General features: G+C 39.5%; 1 protein-coding gene across 6 annotated transcripts in view; it reads left to right on the top strand.

Annotated features, from left to right (window-relative positions):
- The window catches only part of DCLK2 (doublecortin like kinase 2), a 184,034-nt gene that overhangs the window by 19,186 nt on the left and 138,130 nt on the right, over window positions 1-26,718 (top strand). For all 6 annotated transcript variants that reach the window (XR_518609.4, XR_001794771.3, XM_002716906.5 and 3 more), the window contains exon 2: window positions 13,203-13,537. Coding sequence is in view for 4 of the 6 variants with exons in the window: in XM_002716906.5 (XP_002716952.1) it covers window positions 13,203-13,537 (335 nt within the window). In the remaining 2 variants the exon portion in view is untranslated. The remainder of the gene's footprint in view (window positions 1-13,202; window positions 13,538-26,718) is intronic.

The raw sequence follows: 26,718 nt of genomic DNA, 5'->3' as shown, positions 1-26,718 counted from the left end.
TTTAGTAAGCTTATATTTAATAAATATAAATTTCATACGTACAGCACTTGGAATATAGCATTTCTTCTCATACCCGCCTTCCAATTCCCACTCCTGTCCAACCTCCCACTCCCTCTCCCACCCCATTCTTCATTAAGATTCACTTTTAATTATCTTTATATACAGAAGGTCAACTCTATACTAAGATTTCAACAGTTTGCACACACACAAAGTGTAAAGTAATGTTTGAAGACTAGTTTTACCATTAATTCTCATAGTACAACTCATTAGGACAGAGGTCCTACATGTGGAGCAAGTGCACAGTGACTCCTGTTGTTGATTTAACAATTGACACTTATTTATGACATCATTGATCACCTGAGGCTCTTCTCATGAGCTGCCAAGGCTATGGAAGCCTTTGAGTCAACAAATTGACATTATTGTGTGTGTGTGTGTGTGTGTGTGTGTGTATGTGTATAGAATGTCAACAAGCTGACATATAATCGAAGTGGAAGTTCTCTACTCCCTTCAGAGAAAGTTACCTCCTTCTTTGATGGTCCCATCTTTCCAGTGGGATCTCATTGAGAGATGTTTCATGTAGGCTATTTTTTCCCACAGTATCTGGGCTTTCTATGCATGAAATGCTCTCTTGGGTTTTTCTGCCAGATCTGAATGACTTAAGGGCTGATTCTGAAGCCAGAGTGCTATTTAGGGCATTTGTCATTCTATGAGTCTGCTGTGTGGCCTGCTTCCCATGTTGGCTCATTCTCTCCTTTTTAATTCTATTGCTATTAGCAGAGACTTGGTCTTATTTCTGTGATCACTTTGACACTTAATCCTATCTTTATAATCAGTTATGCACTTAAAATGATCACTTTAACTAGTAAAATGGCATTGGTACCTGCCGATTTAATGGGATTTGGAGTCCCAGGTTTATAGCTTTATCCTTAGGTGTATTTCCATGGGAACATGTGCTGAACTGTATCTCTTCCCTCTCTAATTCCCACTCTTATTTTATACAGGGATCAATTTTCAGTTGAATTTAAACACCTAAGAATAACTGTGTTAAGTGTATTGTTCAACCAATGGTATTATGTAGAAAAAGAAAATAGTGAAAAGAATAAAATAGTAAATTGTTCCTTGACAGTCAGGACAAGGGCTGATCAAGTCATTGCTTCTCATACTGTCAGTTTCACTTTTACAGGGTTCCTTTTAGGTGGTCAGTTGTCACAGATAAGGGAGAACATATGATATTTGTCTCTTTGGGACTGGCTTATTTCACTGAATATGATGTTTTTCAGATTCCTCCATTTTGTTGCAAATGACCAGATTTCATCTTTTGTTTACTGCTGTATAGTATTCCATAGAATATATATTCCATAATTTCTTTATTCAGTCTTCCATTGATGGGCATTTAGATTGATTCCATGTCTTAGCTATTATGAATTGAGCTGCAATAAACATTGAAGTGCGGCCAGTGCCACGGCTCAATAGGCTAATCCTCCACCTAGCGGCGCTGGCACACTGGGTTCTAGTCCCGGTCGGGGTGCCGGATTCTGTCCTGGTTGCTCCTCTTCCAGGCCAGCTCTCTGCTATGGCCCAGGAGTGCAGTGGAGGATGGCCCAAGTGCTTGGGCCCTGCACCCCATGGGAGTCCAGGAGAAGCACCTGGCTCTTGGCTTCAGATCAGCACGGTGCGCCGGCCACAGCGCGGCAGCCATTGGAGGGTGAACCAACAACAAAGGAAGACCTTTCTCTCTGTCTCTCTCTCTCACTGTCCACTCTGCCTGTAAAACAAACAAACAAACAAAAAAAGCATTGAGGTGCAGATAGCTCTTTTATTTGCCTATTTAATTTCCCTTAGGTAAATTCTAAGGAGTGGGATGGCTGGGTCATATGGTAGGGCTATATTCAGATCTCTGAGGTATCTTCAAACTGTCTTCCACAGTGGCTTTACCAGTTTACGTTCCCACAAACAGTGGATTAGTGTACCTTTTCCCCCACATCCTCACCAGCATTTGTGGTTTGTTGATTTCTGTATGAAAGCCATTCTAACTGGGGTGAGGTGAAACCTCATTGTGGTTTTGATTTGGATTTTCCTGATTTCTAGTGATCCTGAACACTTTTTCATGTATCTGTTGGCCATTTGGATTTCCTCTTTTGAAAAATGTCTGTCTGAATTCTTGGTCCATCTCTTAAGTGGGTTGTTTGTTTTGTTTTTGTGGAGTTTCTTGATCTCTTTGTAGATTCTGGTTTTTAATCCTTTATCATTTGCATAATTTGAAGATATTTTCTCCCATTTTTTCATTTGACTTTTCACTTTCCTGTTTCTTTTGCAGTACAGAAACTTCTCAATTTGATGTAATCAAATGGGATGCCTCTGCTTTAGGCCAGGGCATTAACCTGCTGCACCACAGCACTGGCCTCTGTGTATTTTATATCCTGCTACTTAACCAAACTTTTCTGTGAGTTCCAATAGTCTTAGTGGAGTTCTTTGGATCCCCTACATAAAGAATCATGTCTTCTGCAAATAGGATAGTTTGACTTCCTCCTTCCCTATATGTATCCCTTTGATTTATTTTTCTTACCTAATGGCTCCGGCTAAATCTTCAAGGAGTATATTGAATAGCAATGGTGAGAGTGGACATCCCTGTCTGGTAACAGATCTCAGTGGGAATGTTTCCAACTTTTCTCCATTCAATATGATGCTGGCTATGGGTTTGTCATAAATTGCTTTGTGTTGAGGAATGTTCCTCCTCTACCCAATTTGCATAGAGTTTTCATCATGAAAGGATGTTGTATTTTATCAAATGCTTTCTCTGATAATCACATTGTTTTTGTTCAGCAGTTTGTTAATGTGGTGCATCACATTGATCGATTTGCCAATGTTGAACCATCCCTGCTTACTAGGGATACATCCCACTTGGTCTGGGTGGATAATCTTTCTGATGTATTGTTGGATTCTATTGGCTAGAATTTTGTTGAGGATTTTTACATCTGTGTTCATCAGAGAAATTGGTCTGTAAGTCTCTTTCTATGTTGCATCTTTTTCATGTTTAGGCATTAAGGTGATGCTGGCTTTGTAGAATTTAGGAGGATTCTCTTTCAACTGTTTGAATAACTTGAAGAATTGGAGTTAGTTCTTAATGTCTGGTAGAATTCAGCAGTGAATCCATCTGGTCCTGGTCATTTCTTTGTTGGGAGGGCCTTTATTACTTATTCAGTTTCCATCTTGGTTATGAGTCTATTTAGGTTGTCTATGTCTTCATTTTTCATTTTAAGTAGGTTGTATGTGTCTAGGAATTTATTCATTTCTGCTATGTTTCCCAGTTTGTTGGTATACAACTCTTTATAGTAATTTCTGATGACTTTTTATTTCTGTAGTGTCTGTTACATTTCCTTTTTCATCTCTGATTTTATTGATTTGGGTCTTCTCTTTCCTTTTTGGTTAGTTAGGCCAATGGTGTGTCAATTTTATTTTTCAAAAAACCAGCTTTTTGTTTTGCTGATCTTTTGTATTCTTTGGATTCAATTTTGTTGATTTCTTTAGTTTTGGGTTTGGTTTGCTGTTTTTCTAGATCCTTGAAGCATTGATAGCTCATTTATTTGGTGCCTTTCCAATTTCTTCATGTAGGCACCTATTGCTATAAACTTTCCTTTTAATGCTGCTTCTGCTGTATTCCATAAGTTTTTATGTTATGTTTTCATCTTCATTTGTTTCCAGAAATTTTTTTCTCTTCTATAACCCACTGTTCATTCAGGAGCATGTTGTTCAGTCTGCATGTGTTTGCATATGCTCTAGAGATTCCTGAATTGCTGATTTCCAGCTTCACTCCATTGTGGTCTGAGAAGGTGCATTGTATGGTGTGTGTGTGTGTGTGTGTGTGTGTGTATGTATATTTGTATATATATAGTATATTATATATAATGTATATATGTATATATATAATTATATAAATAAAATTTGAGACTTGCTTTATGGCCTAGGATGTGGTCAATCCTAGAGAAAGTTCCATGCACTGCTGAGAAGAATGTGTATTCTGCAACTGTAGGATCTAAAGTTCTGTAGATATCTGTTAGATCCATTTGGTCTATAGTGTCAATTAAATCTGCTGTTTCCTTGTTGATTTTCTGTCTAGTTGATTGTCCATTGCTGAAAGTGGAGTATTGAAGTCTCACAATACTGTTGTATTGGAGTCTAAGTCTCCCTTTAAATCCCTTATTTCTTTTAAATATCCAGGTACCCTGCAATTAGGTGCATATGTCTATAATAGTTAATCTCCCTCTTGAATTGATCCTTTAATCATTAAATAGTGCCCTTCTTTGTCTCTTAACAGTTTTTTGTGTTAAAGTCTATTTTGTCTGATATTAGAATGGCTACACCAGACCTTTTTTGGTTTCTGTTGGCATGGAATATCTTTTTCCAACCTTTCCCTTTCAGTCTGCGTGTGTCTTTGTTGGTGAGATGTGTTTCTTGTAGGCAGCAAATAGATGGGTTTCGTTTTTTAATCCATTCAGCCAGTCTGTGTCTCTTAATTGCAGAGTTGAGCCCATTTACATTCAAGGTGACTATTGATAAGTAATGACTTTACCCTGCCATTTTTGCAAAAATATTCCTAATTTATACTTTGAACTTCCTTTGATCTTTTACTGAGAGATTTCCTTCCTTTATCCTTTGTAGTGATGACTGTGTTCCTGTTTTTCTGTGTGTTACACATCCTTAAGCATCTTTTGCAGGGTTGGATGGTGGTGACAAATTCTGTCAATTTCTGTTTGTTATGGAAAGTCTTTATTTCACCTTCATTCACAAATGAGAGATTTGCAGGGTATAATATTCTGGGATGACAGTTTTTTTCTGAAGACTTGGACTATATCTCTGCACTTTCTCCTAGCCTATAGAGTTTCTGATGAGAAGTCCACTGTGAGTGTACTTGGAGACCCTCTGAAAGCAATCTGGCATTTCTCTTACACATTTTAGAATCTTCTCTTTATGTTTCACTGTGGTGAGTTTGATTGCAATGTGTCATGGTGAGGATATTTTCTGGTCATGTCTCTTGAGAGTTCTGTGTGCTTCCTATACTTGGATGTCCCTTTCTTTCTCCAAACCTGGGAAGTTTTCTGCTATTATTTCACTAAAAAGGCCTTCTAATCCTTTCTCTTTCCATGACTTCAGGAATTCCTAGACCCTGTATGTTGGGTTTTTTTATGTAGTATCCTGTAGATTCCCAACAGTGTTTTTTAGTTTTCTACTTTCCTCTTCTTGTCTTTGGTTTGACTGTATACTTTCCTGTGCTTTGTCCTCTTAGTGAAACAGAAGAGGATATTAGACTGATTCTGTTTTTAAGGCTCTCCACTGCATTTTTTTATTAGTTCTATTGAATTCTTCATTTCATTTTGATTCCTCTTTAAGATCTCAATTTTATGGGAGAAATTTTCTTTCATGTACTGCATGGATTTCAGTAGTTTGTGCGTTTGCTTTTGATTGCTTCTGTATAATCTTATGATCAATTTTTTGAGTTCTGTTTCTCGCATTTCTTCTATCTCATCATGTTCACAATCTAGTGTTGAAGTGTCATGTTCTTTTGGAAGCATTATGTTGTCTTCCTTATTCTTGTTTCTTGGGTTGGTACATTTGTTCAGCATCTGTAGAGATACTTGTTGGTTTATGCTTTTTTTTCCTTCTGTGGCCACTTCAATTGTTGTGCTATGACTCTGTAGATAAATGGAATGTCTGCTTTCAGTAAATCTCTAGAGGCTTTTATTGGGTGTGGCCAGAGAGCTGTGTTGAGTTCTCCAGGATTAAGGGCATGCCTAAGGTGACACACCAGGTTTGGCATGGTAAATCTCCAATCAATCTCTCTCTCTTTTAATCAGAAGAGATGTATATTCAGCTCAGCTGAGCTTCTCTCCTCAATAGTGACCAGTGCCTGAGTGCTAGCCCCAGTGGGTATAATATTTGTCCACTCTGTCCCAAGGACCACGCAAAAGATCTGTTCAGTCCTCAGTGTCATTTAAGATTCCCTAGCAGTGTCTCTCACCAGGTAACCAGGAACCTCCAAGCTTGCGGAGTCTCCCATTAAGACTACTCAAAGTCCCAGCCACACCGTGAGTCTTCCCACACACCTTCAGTTTTTTTCACAGTCCCAGTTCAGAAGCTTCACACAGTCACAAGCTCCTAGCCCCCTGTTAGTTCTCCCCACCAGTCAGGAATCTCCACTTGGCTGGTTGCTGGACACAGACACAAGCTGGCACAGCTGTTACATATGTCCAAAATGTCACCTACTCTTTCAGCTTGTTACAGTGAGGCTTTGTAAAGTGATGGGGGAGAGAGAAATGTCTTCATCCCGCCTTTTTGTCTTTTTTTTCCTTCTCTAGTTTTGCTGGTGCACTGTCCCCCATGGAGCTACTGAGCAATTCTTCTATGAATGTATGCATGTCTATTATACCTGTGTGCATGAGTTTCTTCAGGATGTTTTCTTTAAGTGGATTTCTGGGTCATAGGATATGTATGTGTTAACTTAATACTTAGTGACAATCTGTTTTCTCTTAAGTGAACCAATGTAAAATATTTTCCATACATGATAATCCCTATTCTTTACCTCTTCCTCAGTGACATTTGATCTTAATGGGTCAGTAAAAGAGAAGCAAGGGAAGAAGAAGTAGTAGAAAGAAGAAGGCTATAAGAAATGAGGGTATGAAGCATTTGCAAGGAAAGGGCAAATATCCTGGCATGTCATTTGCTTTGATTTGAATGTGGTTTGTCTCCAACAAAAGGCACATTGAGACTTCACTCCCCACTATAATGGTGCTGAAGTGGCAGGGGCACTGCTCTCAGAGGGACTAAGCAAGCTCTAGTAGGAGAAGTTGGCTCCTGGGAGAGCAGGTTGTTGTTGAAGGTCCCAATCTCTTGCTTCTGTCTCACCATGTGAGTTCTCCAGCACATGGTCCTTCCATGTAGTGCCGCCCATCAGGTTGTGACACAGTGAGAAGCCCCTCACCACTTGCAGCTTCCCAAACTGTACCAAATGATCCTCTTTTTATGATGTAACCAGCCTTGATTATTTTGTTAAAGTGACACAAAGCAAACTAAGACTGACACTAATGTAGGAACCTATGGAAAATGAGTGTGGTGTGTGTGAAGTTTTGAGGAGTTTGCCTTTTATTCTATGGATAGCAGAGACTAAACATCAGATCTATATTTGAAAAAGACTTTCTGGATAGCTACATGGAGGATGGGCAAAACCTGCGTATAAGGAGAAATGAAAAGAAGGCAGAGTGGAAGGAGCTGTTTTACAGAGATGTTTAGACCAAAGTCAATAGTTTCACCAAGTCTATTGAGTGTGGGAAAAGGGGATAGAGAAGCAAGAGTCTTGGTTTTTTTTTTTTTTTTTTTTTTTTTTTTTTTTTTTTTTTTTTTTTTTTACCAAGGTGACTGTGGAGATGGTGATTTGTTCAATAAATTGGGGGATCCAGAAAGAGGAAAGTTTGAGGTTAGGGTTGCAACGTGAAAATTAAAGTTGTCTTTAGACATGGATCATGTGCAATATCCATCGCTTACCTTCAAAGAGATGTTCTTTCGGTGACTTGAACTCAAGAGAAAGATCTAGTGTTTGTGTCCTCAGAGTGTGGCTTAAAGCCATGGGTATGGGTGCAAGTGTCCAGAGAATGAAAGACACCTGCATGGAGGGAAGAGGAGGAATCTGAAAAGCAGACCAAGAAAGGGCCACCAAGGAATTAAGAAGTTGGACCACAGCAACAACAAATAGATCATAATGAAAAAGGAAAAAGTCTGCAGGAAGAGAATTAGGACTGGTGTCCAGTGCCCTAAGAAGACGCTGAGTGAAATTGGAAAGATGTGTGTGGGAACCAGGGTGAGCAGTGTTTCAGCTAGTGGAATTCAGGGAGCAGGAGCAGTGCTACACTGGCTTAATAGCAAGTAATGGGAAGCCGGCGCCGTGGCTCAATAGGCTAATCCTCCACCTTGCGGCGCCGGCACACCGGGTTCTAGTCCCGGTTGGGGCGCCGGATTCTGTCCCGGTTGCCCCTCTTCCAGGCCAGCTCTCTGCTATGGCCAGGGAGTGCAGTGGAGGATGGCCCAGGTGCTTGGGCCCTGCACCCCATGGGAGACCAGGAAAAGCACCTGGCTCCTGGCTCCTGCCAGGATCAGCGCGGTGCGCCGGCTGCAGCGGCGGCCATTGGAGGGTGAACCAACGGCAAAGGAAGACCTTTCTCTCTCTGTCTCTCTCTCTCACTGTCCACTCTGCCTGTCAAAAAAAAAAAAAAAATAGCAAGTAATGGGTGCTGAAGTAGAAAAGATCGATGAGGACTGCTCTTTGACTTGGCCACGAATGGGAGCCAAAAGCACATAAGGTTAGTGGAATGAGGAGAGAAAAGAGAGGGGAGGGCTGGTTTGTTTAAGGGTGTGAAACTCTGTGTATAATCTGGTAGACAGCCCATCCTAGGTATGTGGAGGAGACAAAGAAGAGGTCTTTGAAGCCCCCAAGAAGCGGGAGGGAATGGCCCAAGTTCTGGTAGAGGGTCTGACCCCTGAAAAGAAGAGGAGCACCTCAGTTGCTGAGAAAGGGGTGGTGGTGGTGGGAGAGATTGGCATGAAAGGGAGTACGTTTGTAAGGGTGAAGATTTCTAGAGTAAGGAATTGTGGAGTTCCTAGCTTTGAACAGCCTCTTTTGCCACCTGAATGGGAGACAGCCATTTGGTTGAGTAAGGATGCAAGTTAATGGCCTCCTATGCAATACCCAGGTTGTATTACGTAGTTATAGACATTTTGTTGATCTGATAAATATGAAGTAAGACTGTGTCCTTGAACAGCTGTCAGGGATCAGAAGCCATAGCCATACTACTGAAGGGAGTCTTCAAGGAAATTGGAGCAAGACTTTCTGTTCCCTATCATGCTCGAAAACGGTTAAGTCAAACAACCATTGTACACATATATCCAACCTGTTTCAATACAAAGCATGAATGTAGTAGTAAGTATTCATGTGATCAGCATTTTCAATGTTATGATCAGAGTATTGGAGATAGGGACACACACACACACACACTCATAGGAAGGTGTGGGAGCAGGTGAATGAACCAAAAGCCACCAGGCACACACAGACCTGTAGTTGAACAAACTGGTCTTTTTTTTTTTTCACTTCAGTGAGGAAGAATGCTCATCATAGGGTGCTATGGGACATTTTAGTAAGATGGTGTTAGAACCTCTCATAGGATCCGAGTTTGTTAGGGTGGTTTCAGGGATGATCTAAGGAGCAGAGACACACTTTGTACTGGGTGCCATCAGATGGCAGGACAATTCTATGAGGTGATTATTTCTGTGAATCTTATTTTAGGGAGGGGAGACTAGAGGGAAGCTATAATAGGTTTAAATAAAAAGAGTGGCAATCACCCATTTAGTGCAAGAGAGGGATGTTTGGTATGGTGGGTTGCACAGCCACCTTGTTTCAGTGTCACTTTATCTTAGTCTGAGTGACTTCACTTGATAATCTATGGATTATCCCAATTGGAGAAGAAGGTGGTCTGAGTGTGAGACCAGCTTGTATCAACATTTATGTTTAACTGAAAATCACAGCAGTTCCAGACTTCAGACACTGCTTTATTTTTCATACAACTGTATATGTGGAAAAAAATACATAGGCAAATATGATACACATATTTATATCCTATTTAACTCTAGTTTTGTAATGAGTTTTTATCCTTTTATCCTTTTTTTGTGCTTTTTTTTTTAGATTTATTTATTTGACAGATAGTTACAGACAGAGAGAGAAAGGTCTTCCTTCCGTTGGTTCACCCGCCAAATGGTCACTACAGCTGGAACTACGCTGATCCAAAGCCAGGAGCTGGGTGCCTCTTCCTGGTCTCCCATGTGGGTGCAGGGACCCAGGCACTTGGGCCATCCTCCACTGCTTTCCCAGGCCACAGCAGAGAGCTGGACTGGAAGAGGAGTAATTGGGACTAGAACCCGGTGCCCATATGGGATGCCAGCACCGCAGGTGGAGGATTAACCTAGTGCACCACTGTGCCAGCCCCCTTGAGTGCATTTTTTAACATGTATTTGGCAAAATGGAAGACCCAGATTGAGTCCCTGTCTCCTGGCTTCAGTCTGGCCTAGCCCTGGCTGTTGTAGACATCTGGGGAGTACAGTAGCTGATAGGAGAGAGATCCATCTCTTTATTCCCCCTTCCTTTTCTCCTGTTCCCCCTCCAGTGTGTGTGTGTTTGTCCTCCTAATGCAGTGTGTGCTTTATCAGTATCGGCATGCCAGGACTCATTCCATTAGGATGTACTTTTTCAGCCTTGTTAGTAGCATAAAACGTCTTGCCATTAGGAAAACTCTAATTTCTGGGGAATGAGCAGAAAACAGAAGATGCTTGTGTTGATCCAGGAGGTGTGTGGGTGGTGGTGGGGGCAGAGAGGAGGGACATTTTCAGAACTGTTGACAAGACAGGGTGGACAGAACTTCAAGTCAGATGTGGTGGGGAGGGAAGCCGGAAGGGTGAAGGATGAAAACAGAGGTGTCTGGCTGAGTCATTTGGGAGGAGATGTTGCTCTGCACCGTGGAGCAAGGGGAAGGCTACAAATGGGCAGGGAAGTAACAAATCTTCTATTTTTTTTTTTGCCAGAAATACAACTTTATTTAATTTTAATTGACATAATAACTTAGAGTTATTTGTTATGTGATATTTTGATACAGACACACAATAGGAAATGATCAAATCAGGATACTAGCATTTCCATCACCTCAGACATTCATCATTTTGATGTGTTGGGAGCATTTGAAATCCTCTCCTTTAGCAACTTTGAAGTAGAATTCATTGGTAACTGTAGTCACTCTTGACATCCAGAGCTGTAACTGCCCAGGAACTGACATCCTTAGTTATTTTGTCAGCGTATTTTCTGCCCATAGGCAAATCTATGTAAGTGACAAAATTATGATTAGAAGATTGTTTGAAGGAGCTAGCATGGGTATTGTAGGGATTGTTGTCATCAGTGTGTGACAGCTTTAGAGTTTTATGTACCCTTAGAAACAGTGGTCTGATCCCAAAACCATATCCTGAACCTATGTGCTGAAGTGTTGGATGCCAAAGATGCCCTAGTAGGTCTGATAGGATGTCAGCACCTTGTATGAGAATTGGTATTTGGGAGGTACTCAGTGCATGTTTTAAGGAGTCCAGGCTTAACAGAACTACTGTTTGTCTACCACGGGTGCAAGGAAGTGAATGAAGCTCTGTCTTCTAATCATTTGCCAACCTGTTTTGAAACTACTTGACAAATTTATTATGTAACTGGTAGACATGTTTTTAACAGAAATGTTTTGAGGGAAGAAGGGGGAGAGAGATGGAGAGTCTTAACTTTTTAATATAAAGAGCAGATTTAATGTAGTTCATACAATTCTAAGAATATAATGATACTTTGCTACACCTACCTCCCCCCTTCTGATGGGAATTTAAGTATAATTGCCTGCAAATTAAGGGCCTTCCATTACTGATTTTCATTCTTAAAATCTGAACTCAAGGAGCAAAAAAAAAGACCTCCTGGTTAATGTGTCAGCTATGCAGGGACTAATTGATCAAGGAAATCTAATATATTTTATTTCAATTTGCTCTTATTTATGCATTGTCTTTTTTTCCTCTTTATATTAGGCTTTCTCCCAGCTGACTTATTCCTGCCCTTAATAAAAATCACTTTTCTTGCTAAGATTTTGTCTATTATAGAATATACAATTACATTTTATTGTAGATAAAACAGGAAGAGTTTTTTGATATGAGAATTCCCTTCTCTGTACAATTAATAGGAAAAATAATTGATTAGTTTTGCCCATTAATACATACATATAATGAATTCTATTATTTATCTATTTCTGAAATTACATACTGTTTTTCCTAGATGACAATGGAGTGAAATATTATTTACATAAACCTACAAAGATGAAAAATCTCTAACTGCTGCTTGGGATTGTATTTCAGAGTAGTGTTATAGAATCGTGAAAGCCTGGGATTGGTTCCCTGGTTATCTTGGGCAGTGCCCTAATTATACCTTTAAATAGAAGACATTGCTCTTTCTTTTTTTTAATTCCTTTTTGTATGCCTGATCTGTTACTGAATTATTCATGTGCCTTTGGGAGTCGCTAAATTTCTCCATTAACCAGGATTTTAAGATAACAGTTAAATATAATAATAGATTTGTCTTAGGAATTCCTTTTCACTATTTTGGTTATGTTTATTTTAAGCATTTATAACATTTAAGGTTCATATAACTACTACATTAGAATGAATATCATACTGAATTGGTGGAAATCTAATGGATTCTTTTTGAAAAGATATCTTAAAAATCTTAGAGTGTAATCCCTTTATCTTGTATGTCAAAAAGTCAAGACTGATATAATGGATTGACTTCTGAGTTTCTTGAGTAAAAAAAAAAAAAATAGGGAATCTGAATTGATAAACCAGTTGGTGGAGAGGATGGCTTTTATTTTATATGTAATAGAAATTAAGCAAAAGGCTTTAGGAGTAATGAACAAATAATTGTAACTACTTCATATCCTTTCTCATTTAAGTAGATATTTTAAAAAATTATCTATTTGAACTTCGGAGTCATTTTAACTTTACATTAGTTAAGAATGCCTGAGGTATGTTTCTTTCAGTGCTAAAACTCTTCCCTCATTTTTGAATTAATTGAATGATCCTACATTTGAGTATGATTTAGTTATCTGTGTAAGGATATAGTGATTGTTCCTTGTTAGGACTGAAATTTATCATTAGGAGAAAGTATTTTCATTTCTTTATGTAAGCATATCATTTTGTGATATAATTACTTTTAACAGACTTAGGTGTTTTTACTAAACTAGTTGAGGCTTTTGAAACTAGGAGGTACTTTAGAATTCAGTTGACCTGGCTGCTTCACTTTATAGCCAGTGATACTACAAAACAAAGGGTGATACACTGGGTCAGGGTAAAACCTGAACCTCACTCTGATGTTTGATCCACTGCTTTTCACCCTATAACCCATGTTAGTCTGTGAATATGAAGTGGCATGCTATTTAAAAGAAAGGATCATGGGATAATTCCAAAGGAAAAGGGTACGCGTCCTTTTCAGAGAACCCGCTATACTTAGGCGTTCACTTAAGGGGTCTCCAACTTCTGTTCTGCAGACAAAATACTTCTGTGGTGGGATAGTCATGCTAATAAAATCAATTTTTGCTTTTTAGGTGAGAGTTATGTGTGTGCATCCAATGAGCCATTTCGTAAAGTTGATTACACCAAAAATGTTAACCCAAACTGGTCTGTGAACATCAAGGGTGGGACAACTCGGACCTTGGCCGCTGCTGCCTCTGTGAAAAGTGAAGTGAAAGAAAGTAAAGATTTCATCAAACCTAAATTAGTGACTGTGATTCGAAGTGGAGTGAAGCCGAGAAAAGCCGTGCGGATCCTTCTGAATAAAAAGACTGCTCATTCCTTTGAACAAGTCTTAACAGATATCACCGAAGCCATTAAACTAGACTCAGGAGTGGTCAAGAGGCTCTGTACCCTGGATGGGAAGCAGGTAAGAGGCTTCTAGCCCCCATTTCAGCAGGTGCACCCTCAGCAACAGAAATAGAGTGGTCTGCTGGCTGTAGTTCCAGTAGTCTTGCTCGTGATGTGTGTGCATGTGTGAGCATGTATTGGCCTTCATTGTGAAAAATGGAACCGGCTTACATTTTCCAAATACCTTAAAGGCAAATACAGAGAAGTCCATCCTAGTCTTCTTTTGGTCACTGGAAGGGAGAAATGTAAATTGCCGAGAGGAAAAGTGTAAATCAAAGAATGGTCTGTCCTTTATTGAATGGGATAGTGTCTGTTTAAGAATAACTTGATTAGTAAAGTCACTATGCGTTGGGTTTCACGAGTGAAAATTAAAGGTGTTTGACATTTTCAGAAACACCTTTCCTCTCTACTTATGCAAAATATGGAAAATGCATTTCAAACAATAGTACACTTAAGGTCCATATAAGTTATAGGGAAGAGTAGAGCTAATTAGTCATTTATTAAAAATGAACATGAATTGCTTAGGAAATGTAAGTCGAATTATGGTAACAATATATCAGGGACTCTGATGGACTTGAAAAAATGAGTAAATTGCAAGAGCACAGGAATAGCAGTTACATAAATATTCCATTTTGCCACATTAGGTTATCATTCCTAAAGATAGACATTTGGTTTCTAAGGTGCATTCTTCAGTTTCCATATAAGGTTAAATTGTTTGTATTTACATTGTATTAAAGATGATAGTTTCTAACATTGGATTTGTTTCTCCATCGCTTTTTGTTTCTCTCCTGTAACATAATTAATTTTGAAGTGTTTGACTCTTAGTATGATTCATTCTCAGAACTCTAAGTGCTGAGGCAGTGACTTCTAGAAAAGCACAATCAAAGTACTTTCTAATTTTCTAAGATCAGATCTGGTTACTAGTGTGTTTTCTGAAACATTAGCAAAATTTTATACATATATTCTAAAGTTTCTGGTAGATTATTTTTATTTTATATTTTATATGTAATTTTTTATATATTAAATATATTTTATATGAGATTAGAGTGACTTTTCTAAGTTAATGATTTGAAGGTATAAGCTTCATAGCAGCCTGCCCCCAGAGAAGTTCACAGAATGCATGAAATAGACACTTGGTCCAGCTGAGTTAATCACATAAGAACACAAACCACCTAAGATTCACTGTGCAAGTAATGGAAAATAGGACATAGGAAAAAAGATTTGATACATCAAATAGTTGTTCTTGATAGACACAGGGAAGACAGAAGTATAGATGCCTAACCAAAGGAAAAGTGAAAATCTCAGTATGCCAGATTAGAAAAAAAGGCACATAAACAGTAAATGAAGATGAGATCTTAAATTAGAATACAAATTTCAGAATCTCCAAATAAATGATATTCAAGGAAAATGTTTAAAAGCTTATTTTAGTAACCATTTCAATTTTTGTAGTTATCTCCCAAAAAATTATCTTCAAAAAGGCTCAAGACTAGAAATAAAAAATGTCAGATAATGCACAAGCACCTCAAAGTCATCAGTATTTTCAGAATAATACACTGTGATGAGGAGGACTTATGTCAATAACTAAAGGATATAGTAATTTGTATTAAACATCTTTTGAATGTGAGATCCATAGAGTAAAGCATAAGAATAGCTCATGTATGGTGGATCATAAAGATATTGCAAAGACATTGATAAAAATGAAATCCATTGGAGATTTAGTAATAAAAATGGAAGAAGATTTTTTAATATACTCCAAATTTTCTTAAATGAAAGCCAGTGTACTGCTAAATGGATGACACTGGGAGTATTATGATGATTGGGTCCAAGGACTAGGGTGCCTGTAGCCCCAGTCTTTGGCATGCTTCTGGATATTCTTCCTGGATTCTATTTATAGTTTAATTGTTTTAATGGAAACCTCAGTGATTTTTTTAAAGACCTAACAAAGTGATTTTAAAAGTTAATTGGGGAAAAAAAAGGGAAATTTTGGAAATATTAATGAGTTCTCTATTAAATCATCATTCTTATGCTGTACCAAAAATAAATTCCATGTGTTTTGAAAATATGGATGTCAAAAGGAAACAACAGAGCTAAAAGTAAATATATCAGTAGTTACATTGAACTGGGAAAGGATTTTCTGAGGGAGCAAGTAGAGGGGAAATGTTGGTTGAGTGTAAAAATGAAACATTTCTGGATGTTAAGTGAGCGTAGTGAGTTGTAATATTTATATTTTACATAATTTATATAATTTATCAGTGAGTTAGAATTTCACACAAAAGAAACTCTACAATAGAAAAATGGATAAATGTCTAAACAGACAATCTGAAATGCAGAATTATAAATAGTACACATTTGAAAGTGTTCAATCTCACTAATAAAATGTGAATTAAGCAGTGATATTTTTAATATTAAATGACAGTTTTAAAAGAGAAAATGTTCACTTCTTTAAATATGTTGTGAATTGGCATTCTCAAATGATATTACAAATGTAAAGTTCCTGAGTTTAATAGAAAGCCATTTGTTAATATATATAACAAAACATATGTGTCTGTTACTCAAACCAGAAAGTTAACTTTAGGAATTGATCCCAAATAACCTCAGAAGCAAACACATTAAACTTATTTTCTTCTTTGCATAAAAGCAGAAAGATTAAAAACAGTTTAAAATTCCTAAATAAGAAAACAGCTAAATAACCCTAACATGTATTCACATGATATACTAGCCATTGAGAATTACATTTGGGAGAATATTTAAAGGCATTAGAGAATATTAAATGGAAAAAGCAAAAAAGGGGCGGCCTGGCGCTGTGGCGTAGCCAGTAAAGCCACTGCCTGCAGTGCCAGCATCCCATTTGGGCACTGATTCAAGTCCCAGCTGATCCACTTCTGATCAGCTCTCTGGTATGGCCTGGGAAAGCAGTGGAAGGTGGCCCAAGTCCTTGTGCCCCTGCACCCATGTAAGAGATCCAGAAGAAGCTCCTGGCTCCTGGCTTTGGATCATTGCAGCTCCTGCAGTTGCAGCCAGTTGGGGAGTGAAACAGCAGATAGAAAATCTCTCAATCTCGCCCTCACCCTCCCCCTCCCTCTCTCTCCCTCCCCCTCCCTCCCTCCCTCCCTCCGCCTCTCTCTCTCTCCGCCTCTCTCTCACTCTCGCTCTCTCCGCCTCTTTCTCTCCCCGCCTCTCTCTCTCTCTCCCCGCCTCTCTCTCTCCCCGCCTCTCTCTCTCCCCACCTCTCTCTCTCTCTCTCGCTCTCGCTCTCGCTCTCGCTCTCGCTCTCGCTCTCTCCGCCTCTCTCCCCCCTCTCTCCCCGCCTCTCTCTCTCTCCCCACCTCTCGCTCTCGCTCTCTCTCCCCGCCTCTCCCCGCCTCTTTCCCCACCTCTCTCTGCCTCTCTGTATAATTCTGACTTTCAAATAAATAAATAAAACTTGCAAAAAAACAGTGTAGTATGTTTTCAATTTTGCATGAAATCTAGTAGAATAAGAAGTTTTTGAAAAACTAAGAAGGAAACAGGATTTCTGATTTCCACTACTTGTTTGTTCAAAAACAAAAAACTAAGAAAACATGATTGATCTCACTTGATGTGATATTAGAAATTCAAACACATTATGAGTTAATTCTTGAAATTTTGGTAAAATGTTAGAAGTATCACTGTCACTATTTATGCCTTATAAACAAACATTTTCCAGGTGCAAAGAAAAGTTTTAAATTTTAAATAACATTTATTGGAAAAATTACCTATTTTACTTTTGACAGGCACAGCTTTGGATACTGCCTTTTCCAGAGTGGCAAGTATCTTTAAAATTCTTGGAGCTGATTTAACTTTGTACTCTGTGTGGTCTTACTATTCAAAACTTCAAGTCAGTTTTTGGTTGATAGCTTTTACAAGTGTAAAGAGGCCTGCGCTGCTGCTCACTAGGCTAATCATCCGCCTTGCGGCGCCGGCACACTGGGTTCTAGTCCCGGTTGGGGCGCCAGATTCTGTCCCGGTTGCCCCTCTTCCAGGCCAGCTCTCTGCTGTGGCCAGGGAGTGCAGTGGAGGATGGCCCAAGTGCTTGGGCCCTGCACCCACATGGGAGACCAGGATAAGTACCTGGCTCCTGCCATCAGTTGCTCCTCTTCCAGTCCAGCTCTGTGCTGTGGCCCGGGAAGGCAATGCAGGATAGCCCAGGTCCTTGGGCCCTGTACCCGCATGGGAGACCAGGAGGAAGCACCTGGCTCCTGGCTTTGGATCGGTGTAGCTCTGGCTGTGGCAGCCATTTTGGGGGTGAACCAATGGAAGGAAGACCTTTCTCTTTGTCTCTCTCTCTAACTCTGCCTGTCAAAAAAAAAAAAAAATCTATTAATGAGTTGTCTCTGCACAAAATTCCAGGTTGCTTTCTCTGGTTACTTCCTACTCAGATTTGTTGTTTTCATTTTAAATTAATCTGATTTTATACAGATTAGAGATTAAATCAGTTTGGAAGTTCACCCCCTCATGATACCTATTCTAGAGTTTTAAGATAACCAGGGCGCCTTATGTTGGCATGATAGCTTTCCTGCTTGAAGAGACGATGTGTGTCAAGTGCCAGCAGCATTTTCAAGGATGTTGTTAAAACTGTGTTCCTTGGATTTTCGTGTCCTGAAAAATGGATGACTTCACTTAGAAGGTCTGACTTGCTTTGTGCAGCTAACTCTTGTGTCTGTTTATAAAATCACTTCAAATAAAATAATTTTAGGATTTTATTCATGCTAGCTCTCAGATTTTCTTTGGTGTAGAGCCATGGTTCTCAACCAGGAGTGATTCTACTCCTAGGGGACATATGGCAATGTCCAAATCATTTTTTGAATGTTGGAATTAGGGGTAGCAATTCTATTGGCATCTTGTGGGTAGAAGCCAAGGATGCTGCTCACCATCCTACAGTGTGCAGAACAACCACAACAGGATACTTTGGGGTCCAAAATGTTAATAGTATGAGATTCAGAAATCCTGGTTGAGAGTAAGCAAGATGATTCAAAAGGAGAGGCTGCTTCTTTGAATACTAACTTTGTTTTTGGGCCGCATGCTGCACTACTTCAGAACTTACAGGTGCTCTCCTAGCCTGTCTGTCCACTTGTTACCTAATTGATGATGCCATGGTTATTCTTTGCCATGGTTATTCTTCGCTTCAGATTTCATTCTCTGTCCTCATTGTTGAGTAGCACTGCTTCCTGTGGTATTAAAGATACCCCAGATGGCTTTACATGTATTTAAAGTGAAAAATAAAGAGCCATTACTTACACTTGTCAGTTTTCAATACTTACTACTTAAAAGTGACATCATGGTTATTTAAAAATACATATATATATATATATACAAACTTTGTTTATAGATGGATTGATTAGAAAAATGGTCTGTAAAGAGAAGTCATGACATTTTTCCTCTTCAGTAATTTTCTTTTAACTTGCAATTCATTTGAATTCAATGTATAACTTGATCCTTCTTGAGCTTTTAAGAGATCATATAGAAACCAAGATATACTCTTTAAATTTTTTGAAAATCAGGGTGACTTTTCTTTATAATAAACTACAGAAAGATTTCTTTAAAATGTCTTTGTTTAAAGGAACTGAAAGGCCCCAAAATAGCATTTGTCCACATGTGTAAAAAATTCTAGCTTTTAGCTTTCCCAGAAACAGCAGAGTTTTAACATAAAAGAAACAATTTTGTGGAATTTTGGAACAAGTTGATTCTTGTCATGGGCAGAGGCAAAGCAGACTCAAATTGCTTGCAGTTGATGCACTGGGGGTAAAACACTTCCAGACTTTGGGCCCACTGCCAGGCTTGGGATGCCCACATGCAGGGTCCTTGCTGGGGGACCTGGCAGCCCCTCGTGAGAGCCTCTGCTTTATCATCCATCTCAGCGCGTGTGAAGGTTTCCATCTTCACTCTCTAAAAGGTTTATCTCCCGGATGCCACAACATAAACAATATTTATCTTGTACTTGCCTGGAATTACATTGTCTAGTGAAGGTTCATGTCTATGAAATGACCTAACTGTATATGCACTTATGTAAACCAGCCTCCTCTCAAAAATTGCTATGTAAAAATTAAATGGGAGATAAGTATTCATAAATACTTCCTACTGTTCAGTTAATCCTAATAGTAGTTTTTCCCTGATAAGGGCGGTATCAGGAGTTAATTTTCAGTGTTGCCAAAACAGGTTTCTTTTTGTCAGCAGTAAAATCCAGGCAACTCTATCTTGTCTTACTGGAGAATTCATAGCTCTGAAATGTGGGTAGTCCTGATCTACCTCAAAAAATGGAAAATTGATTCCAACTGGGAATCAACAAATTAAGAGCAACCAGTGAGAATATTCAATGCAGCAGGAAGTACAACTATAGAAAGGGGGGGAAAATATTGGTTTCTTTGATTCTTAATCCAAAAAGATGAACCTTGAGTTAATAAATAGGGTAGGCAGGGGCTTGATCCTTGGTTTTGATTTGGTGACCCTTTCTTTTCAAAGAGTGATCTGAGATGTGGGAAGAAAGAAGGGGACATCCCAACTTCCAATGTTATGTTCTCCCTTTAAATGGAAAACCAGAGGAAAACAGTAAAACCTTCTCACTAGTTACTGCAGTTTCAGATTAGAAAAGATGTTCAAGAGAAACTATTTTAGCTCACAGTGAATTGTGCAATATCAAGTGTAGGTGAGATAAAATGACATCACTGCGAACTCCTTTTCTACCATTCTCTTGAAACTGTAGTGATTCAGGGAATATAAAGATTGGGTTAGGATGAATATGTAAACAAATTCACATGCTATCAATGATTTTTTGTGAGAGGTAGAGAAAGAGGAAGAGGAAGAGAGAAAGCTCCTGTCCTATGTTGTACTCCCCCAGCAGCCACAAGAGCCCCATGTCGGGGCCAAAGCCAGGAGCCAGGGACCCAATCCAGGTCTCCCATGTGCATGTCAGGAATTCAGTTACTTGAGCCATCTCCTGATGCCTATAAGGGTCTCCATTAGCAGGAAGCCAGAGTTGGAAGCTAGAGCCAGGAGTCAGACACAGGCTCTGATGTGAGATATGGGCTTCCTGTCCAGTATCTTAACCACCAGTCTAAATGCCTGCCTCACACTTTCAAATTGACACATAAGGTGTATTTTCATTTTTCTTACAAATGTACTTTTTGTTGATCATAATATGTTAAAATGTATAGTTTGCTACATATATATTTTACAGTAGTTAAAATAATAGCTTACAGCTTGGTTAACTAATAGGTAACTAATAGTTTACCATACCAGATATTACATCAGTACTTTGTACCACTAGTCTTAATCCTCAAAACAGCCTTCAGGGTTAGGTATTAACAGTTCCCTGGAAATTGATGCAAGGAGAGGTCATGTATCCCATTCAGATTCAGGCAGCCAGTGATGAAGTTAGAATGCATATTTAGAAGTGAGATTCTGGTCTCTGCTCTCCTCATGGAAGAAGCCTTGCGACTCTGAGGCTTCAGAAACAACAGTGAGGGACAGGACAAATAACTAGTTAATTTTTTTCTTTTGAAAGGCAGAGGAGACAGTCTTCCATCCACTGGTTGCTTCCCAGATGGCCGCAACAGCCAGAGCTGCATTCCTCTGGGTCTCTTACATGGGTGTAGGGGCCCAAGGACTTGAGCCATCTTCTGTTTTCCCAGGCCATTAGCAGAGAGCTGCATCATAAATATAGCAGCTAGGACTCGAACTGGTGCCCACATGGGATGCCAGCACTGCAGATGGCAGCCTTATCACTACACCACACTGCCAGCCTCACTAGTAAATTTTTTTTAGATTTTTTTATTTGAAGGGCAGAGTTAGAGAATCCATCTGCTGGGTCACTCCCTAAATGGCCACAGTGGCTGGAGCTAGGCCTGTCTGAAGCCAGGAGCTTCTTTAGGGTCTCCCTTGTGGGTGCAGGGGCCCAAGCGCTTGGGCCATCCTTCACTGCTTTACATTGGGTTAACAGGTGTCTGAGGCACCAACATCCCATTCGGGCACCAGTTCGAGTCCTGGTTGCTCCACATCTGATCTGGTTCTCTGCTATGGCACTGGCCCCAAATAACTGGTAAATATGGAATTTCGAGAAAGTTCTTATGTGTGTAACAATAGATTGTGTTGTAAAACTGTAGCTTAAGTAGGCTCTGAAAAATAAAGTTAAAGAATGATTACACGCTTTACAAAAAGAAGACCCTTGGATATAGTTTAGTTATAGTTTAAGAAATTAAGAAATACTACATTGCAAAAACTTTAGAAATTATAGAAATGCTATATAATCCTTCCACTTTAATGCTATTTTTATAATTGAGTATTCTGGTCCATATTTACATACCTATGTTTTTAGGTTTTCTTTTTCTTTTTTTGAGAAAACTACCAAGTAAACAAGTGCATTTCCATTGGAAAAATTCAAACAGTTCAGAAATGCAAAGAGTAAGTCTTTTCTCATCTTCCATTTTTCCTCAACTCCACTCAAAGGAAATCACTATTAAAAGTTTTGTTGATGCAACTTAATATGTAAGTACAAATAGTTTATGTTCCATGGCTTTTATGTGTAATTGTATATCCTGCCTTTTTTGCTTATTAATTATACTCTTCCATGTTAACTGATCATATTTCACGCTTGAATGCTGAATAATGTGTGTGCTAGATAGTGTAATTTATTTAACCTGTGGATATTTGAGTTGCATCCAGTTTTTCCTTTTATCCTCTGATCATCTTACTGTGTGTAGATTTTGACATGTGTTAGATGATTCCTTAGAGGTAGATTCCTAGAAGTATTTTCAGGCTTGAGAGGTGCTATCAGAATCATAGACAAAAAGTTGTCCCAATTGGCAAAGTCATGGGCCTGTGCCCCGTTGTTTCTTTGGTTGGGAGAGACTTTAAAGTGGATTAGCTGTGACAGCTAGGTACAGGGCATGCATTTGATTTGTATGGAAGAATGCACATCTGTGAAATTCCCTGTTTAAAGTGAAGCCCCCTGCATTCCTTTTTTTTTTTTTTTTAAATATTTACTTATTTTTACTTGAAAGTCAGAGTTACACAGAAGAGAGGCAGAGAGAGAGAGGTCTTCCATCCAATGGTCCACTCCCCAATTGGCCGCAGTGGCTGGAGCTGTGCCGATCCGAAGCCAGGAGCCAGGAGCTTCTTCCAGGTCTTCCTGCAGGTGCAGGGGCTCAAGGACTTGAGCCATCTTCCACTGCTATCCCAGGCCATAGCAGAGAGCTGGATGGGAAGTGGAGCAGCCGGGTCTTCAACCGGCACCCATTTGGGTTGCCAGTTCTTCAGGCCCTGGTGTTAACCTGCTGTGCCACAGCACCGGCCCCAGCCTTTTTTTTTTTTTTTTTATAAAGATTTTATTTACTTGTAAGAGTTACAGAGGGGAGAGGCAGAGAGAGATTTTCCATCTGCCAGTTCACTCCCCTATTGACCAGAACAGGTGGAGCTGCGCTGATCTGAAGCCAGGAGCCAAGAGCTTCTTCTGGGTCTCCCATGCGGGTACAGGGGCCCAAAGACTTGGGCCATCTTCTCCCACTTTCCCAGACCATAGCAGAGAGCTGGATAGGAAGTGGAGCAGCTGGGACTTGAACCGGCGCCCACATGAGATGCCAGCACTGGAGGTGGCAGCTTTACCCACCACACCACAGTGCCAGCCCCCAGCTGCATTCCTCTTAGCACTGCCATCAGTGCCACTTTATTCTGGAAGCTTGCTTAAGAAAAAAAGGATACATCAGCTTTCTACCCCGAGCAATGTTAACTGACCAACTAGTCCTGAAAATGTTGTGCTTGGTAGGGAAAAGAATTTAGTGAGTAGTTTCCATTACAGTACTTTGTCACCTTGAGCTGAACAACCTAGCATTCATTCGGTGTTTTGCTTTAACCTTTGCCCCTATGGTAGAAGTCCCATGAGTATACTACATGTATTTATTGAGTTCAAATGACTTTCTACTTTGTGACATTCTCAGAATTGGTTCAGGGAGATTGCTTGTAATAGATCCTTTTTAAAGTTAATGAATTGCTTTGGGTCATAGATAACTTTTAGATGTGTTTCTATTATTTTTGCATCTTATGAATGCCTGCTGATAGTAATTTCTACTTGTAATAGATAATATTACCTTATACATTTTATTAGGTTTCATAAAAGCATCACTTACCCTTTGTGCCTACTGGAAAGACAAGGGCAGATGCAAAGTCAGTTTAATATTTAGAATGTGTAACATTTGTAGGAAGTTATTCAGTCCAACTTTTTAATTTTGAGAAATGTTTGCAAACCCACAATAACTTTTGAGAACCTGTTACAATCTGTAGTTCTCTTTGAAGTAAAACCCAACCCAGAATTTTGCATCTGATCAGCCAGTTTGCAGATCATGGTCAGTAAGAGACTGTGCTTTGACCTGTTTTACTGTTCCCTGTAGCTGGGGAAAGTGCTTATTTTGAGCTTTTTTTTTTTTCTTTTTGACGGGCAGAGTGGACAGTGAGAGAGAGACAGAGAGACAGAGAGAAAGGTCTTCCTTTGCCGTTGGTTCATCCTCCAATGGCCGCTGCGGCCAGCGCACCGCGCTGATCCGAAGCCAGGGCCAGGTGCTTCCTCCTGGTCTCCCATGGGGTGCAGGGCCCAAGTACTTGGGCCATCCTCCACTGCACTCCTGGGCCACAGCAGAGAGCTGGCCTGGAAGAGGGGCAACCGGGACAGAATCCAGCGCCCCAACCGGGACTAGAACCTGGTGTACCGGCGCCACAGGTGGAGGATTGGCCTAGTGAGCTGCGGCGCCGGCTATTTCGAGCTTTATCATCACTGATTCTTTTCTGGAGAGCAAAGGTCAGGCTTAGCCATGCATGTCCATGTCTTTGGATACTGCCTCATAAAAAGGAAATAATTGAACCTAAGTTAAAAAATTGCTTCATGGCGATAAATAGTGCTGGAGTCTGTATTTTTTCAGTAACTCTGGACAGTTTTCCATATTTAAAAACTAACCTAATACTTTAAAAAAAAAATGAGAATGTTGGACTTGAAGCAGCAAGATAGCTTCCATGAATATTCTGCCTGTGTATTTTTAGGACAGTTAATTGTAGTGTGATGCAGCTGCCAGACTCGCGGCACAAAGTGTTGGGAAGCTCCACAGTCATTAGATGTTCGCCTCCAGTTTAATTCTCTGAGCCTGAGGACTGCTAGCCGTGAAGCAGTGCTTGCCCAGAAGGCACACTCATGTTTCTGCATGCACTTCAGGGTCCACTTCAGACTTACAAGATTTTATTTAAAATTTTCTTTTTTGTTGTTTATGCAGGCTTCTCTAATTGTGAGCATAAAGACATTTGATTGTATTTGAAAATACTGTTCCTTTAGTTTGCCCACATGCTAAGACATGGAAATGCAACTTTCGGTATGAGTTACAGAAGATATTTGGGTATCCATTTAGGGGTACTTAAGCTGACCGTGGTGATGTGATTGGGTTTATGAAGGATTATGATAAGTAAATCACTTAATCTTCACTAGTATTTCTGTAGTACTTTTTTTTTTTTTTGGTGGAAAATAGTAAGGTTGACACATGCCGTTTTGATAATACAAATGAAAAAACTTTTTTCTTTATAAAAAACAAAAGTTGTATAAATGGAAAGTTGTAAAAGCTCATTTAGGTAACAATCCAAATTTTAACATTCTATATGCATCTTCAGTTAATGCAGTAGCCCAGACTGTACATAAAGACGAGATAAAAATTGAAGTTTCCTAGAAACTAACAGTGATTTTTCACTTCATGATCACTCATACCTACACAACCCCAGGCAATATCTTAATCACTTCTTGAACATCATGGAGTTGAGAAGGCTGATCAGTGTGATCTGTGCCCTAAATAGCTAATCATATGTGTGGGAGTCTAGAAGATACAAATTGAAATTTGACTTAAATATATTCGTTTTGTAAACACATAATCTCATTATAATGACAAAGGCTTATGCTTATGCAATGAGGAATGGCATTAAAGATTTTTAAGTATGAGAAAGTAAAGACACTTGTATGCAGTGCCAGACTGTTCACGCATGTTGTCATTTTATTCTGCAGACCACTCTGTGGTGTTTGTGGTCATATCCCTATGTTAGAAATGTTACATATATTCAGAGAGCTTCAGTTCTTCAGTTTCAGTTTGCTGTCTCAGATATAACAGTGCATGTTATCTCATGAGGCTCCAGATATTTTTTTTATTTAGTAAATATAAATTTTCAAAGTACAGTTAATAGATTACAATGGCTCCCCCCCCCCATAATTTCCCTCCCACTCACACCCCTCCCATCTCCCGCTCCCTCTCCCATTCCATTCACATCAAGATTCATTTTCAATTATCTTTATATACAGAAGATCAATTCAGTATATACTAAGTAAAGATTTCATCAGTTTGCACCCACACAGAAACACAAAGTATAAAATACTATTTCAGTACTAGTTATAGCATTACTTCACATTGGACAACACACTAAGGACAGATCCCACATGAGAAGTAAGTACACAGTGACTCCTGTTGTTAACAATTTGACACTCTTGTTTATGGCGTCAGTAATTTCCCTAGGCTCTAGTCATGAGTTGCCAAGGCTATGGAAGCCTTTTGAGTTCGCCGACTTCGATCTTATTCTGACAGGGTCATAGTCAAAGTGGAAGTTCTCTCCTCCCTTCAGAGAAAGGTACCACCTCCTTTGATGGCCCCGTTCTTTTCACTGGGATCTCACTTGCAGAGATCTTCCATTTTTTTTTTTTTTTTTTTTCCAGGGTGTCTTGGCTTTCCATGCCTAAAATACTCTCATGGGCTCTTCAGCCAGATCCGCATGCCTTAAGGGCTGATTCTGAGGCCAGAGTGCTGTTTAGGACATCTGCCATTCTATGAGTCTACTGTGTATCCCACTTCCCATGATGGATTGTTCTCTCCCTTTTTGATTCTGTCAGCTAGTATTAGCAGACACTAGACTTGTTTGTGTGATCCTTTTAACTCTTAGACCTATCAGTGTGATCAATTGTGAACTGAAATTGATCACTTGGACTAGTGAGATGGCATTGGTACATGCCACCTTGATGGGATTGTATTGGGATCCCCTGGCACGATTCTAAGTCCACCATTTGGGGCAAGTCCGATTAAGCATGTCCCAAATTGTACATCTCCTCCCTCTTATTCCCACTGTTATATTTAACAGGGATCAGTTTTCAGTTAAAATTTAAACACCTAAGAATAACTG

The sequence above is a fragment of the Oryctolagus cuniculus genome, chromosome 8 (genome assembly GCF_964237555.1).
Source record: "Oryctolagus cuniculus chromosome 8, mOryCun1.1, whole genome shotgun sequence".
Taxonomy (NCBI): Eukaryota; Metazoa; Chordata; class Mammalia; order Lagomorpha; family Leporidae; genus Oryctolagus; species Oryctolagus cuniculus.
Note: the sequence above shows the minus strand (reverse complement) of the source record. Positions and strands in the feature narration are given on the sequence as shown.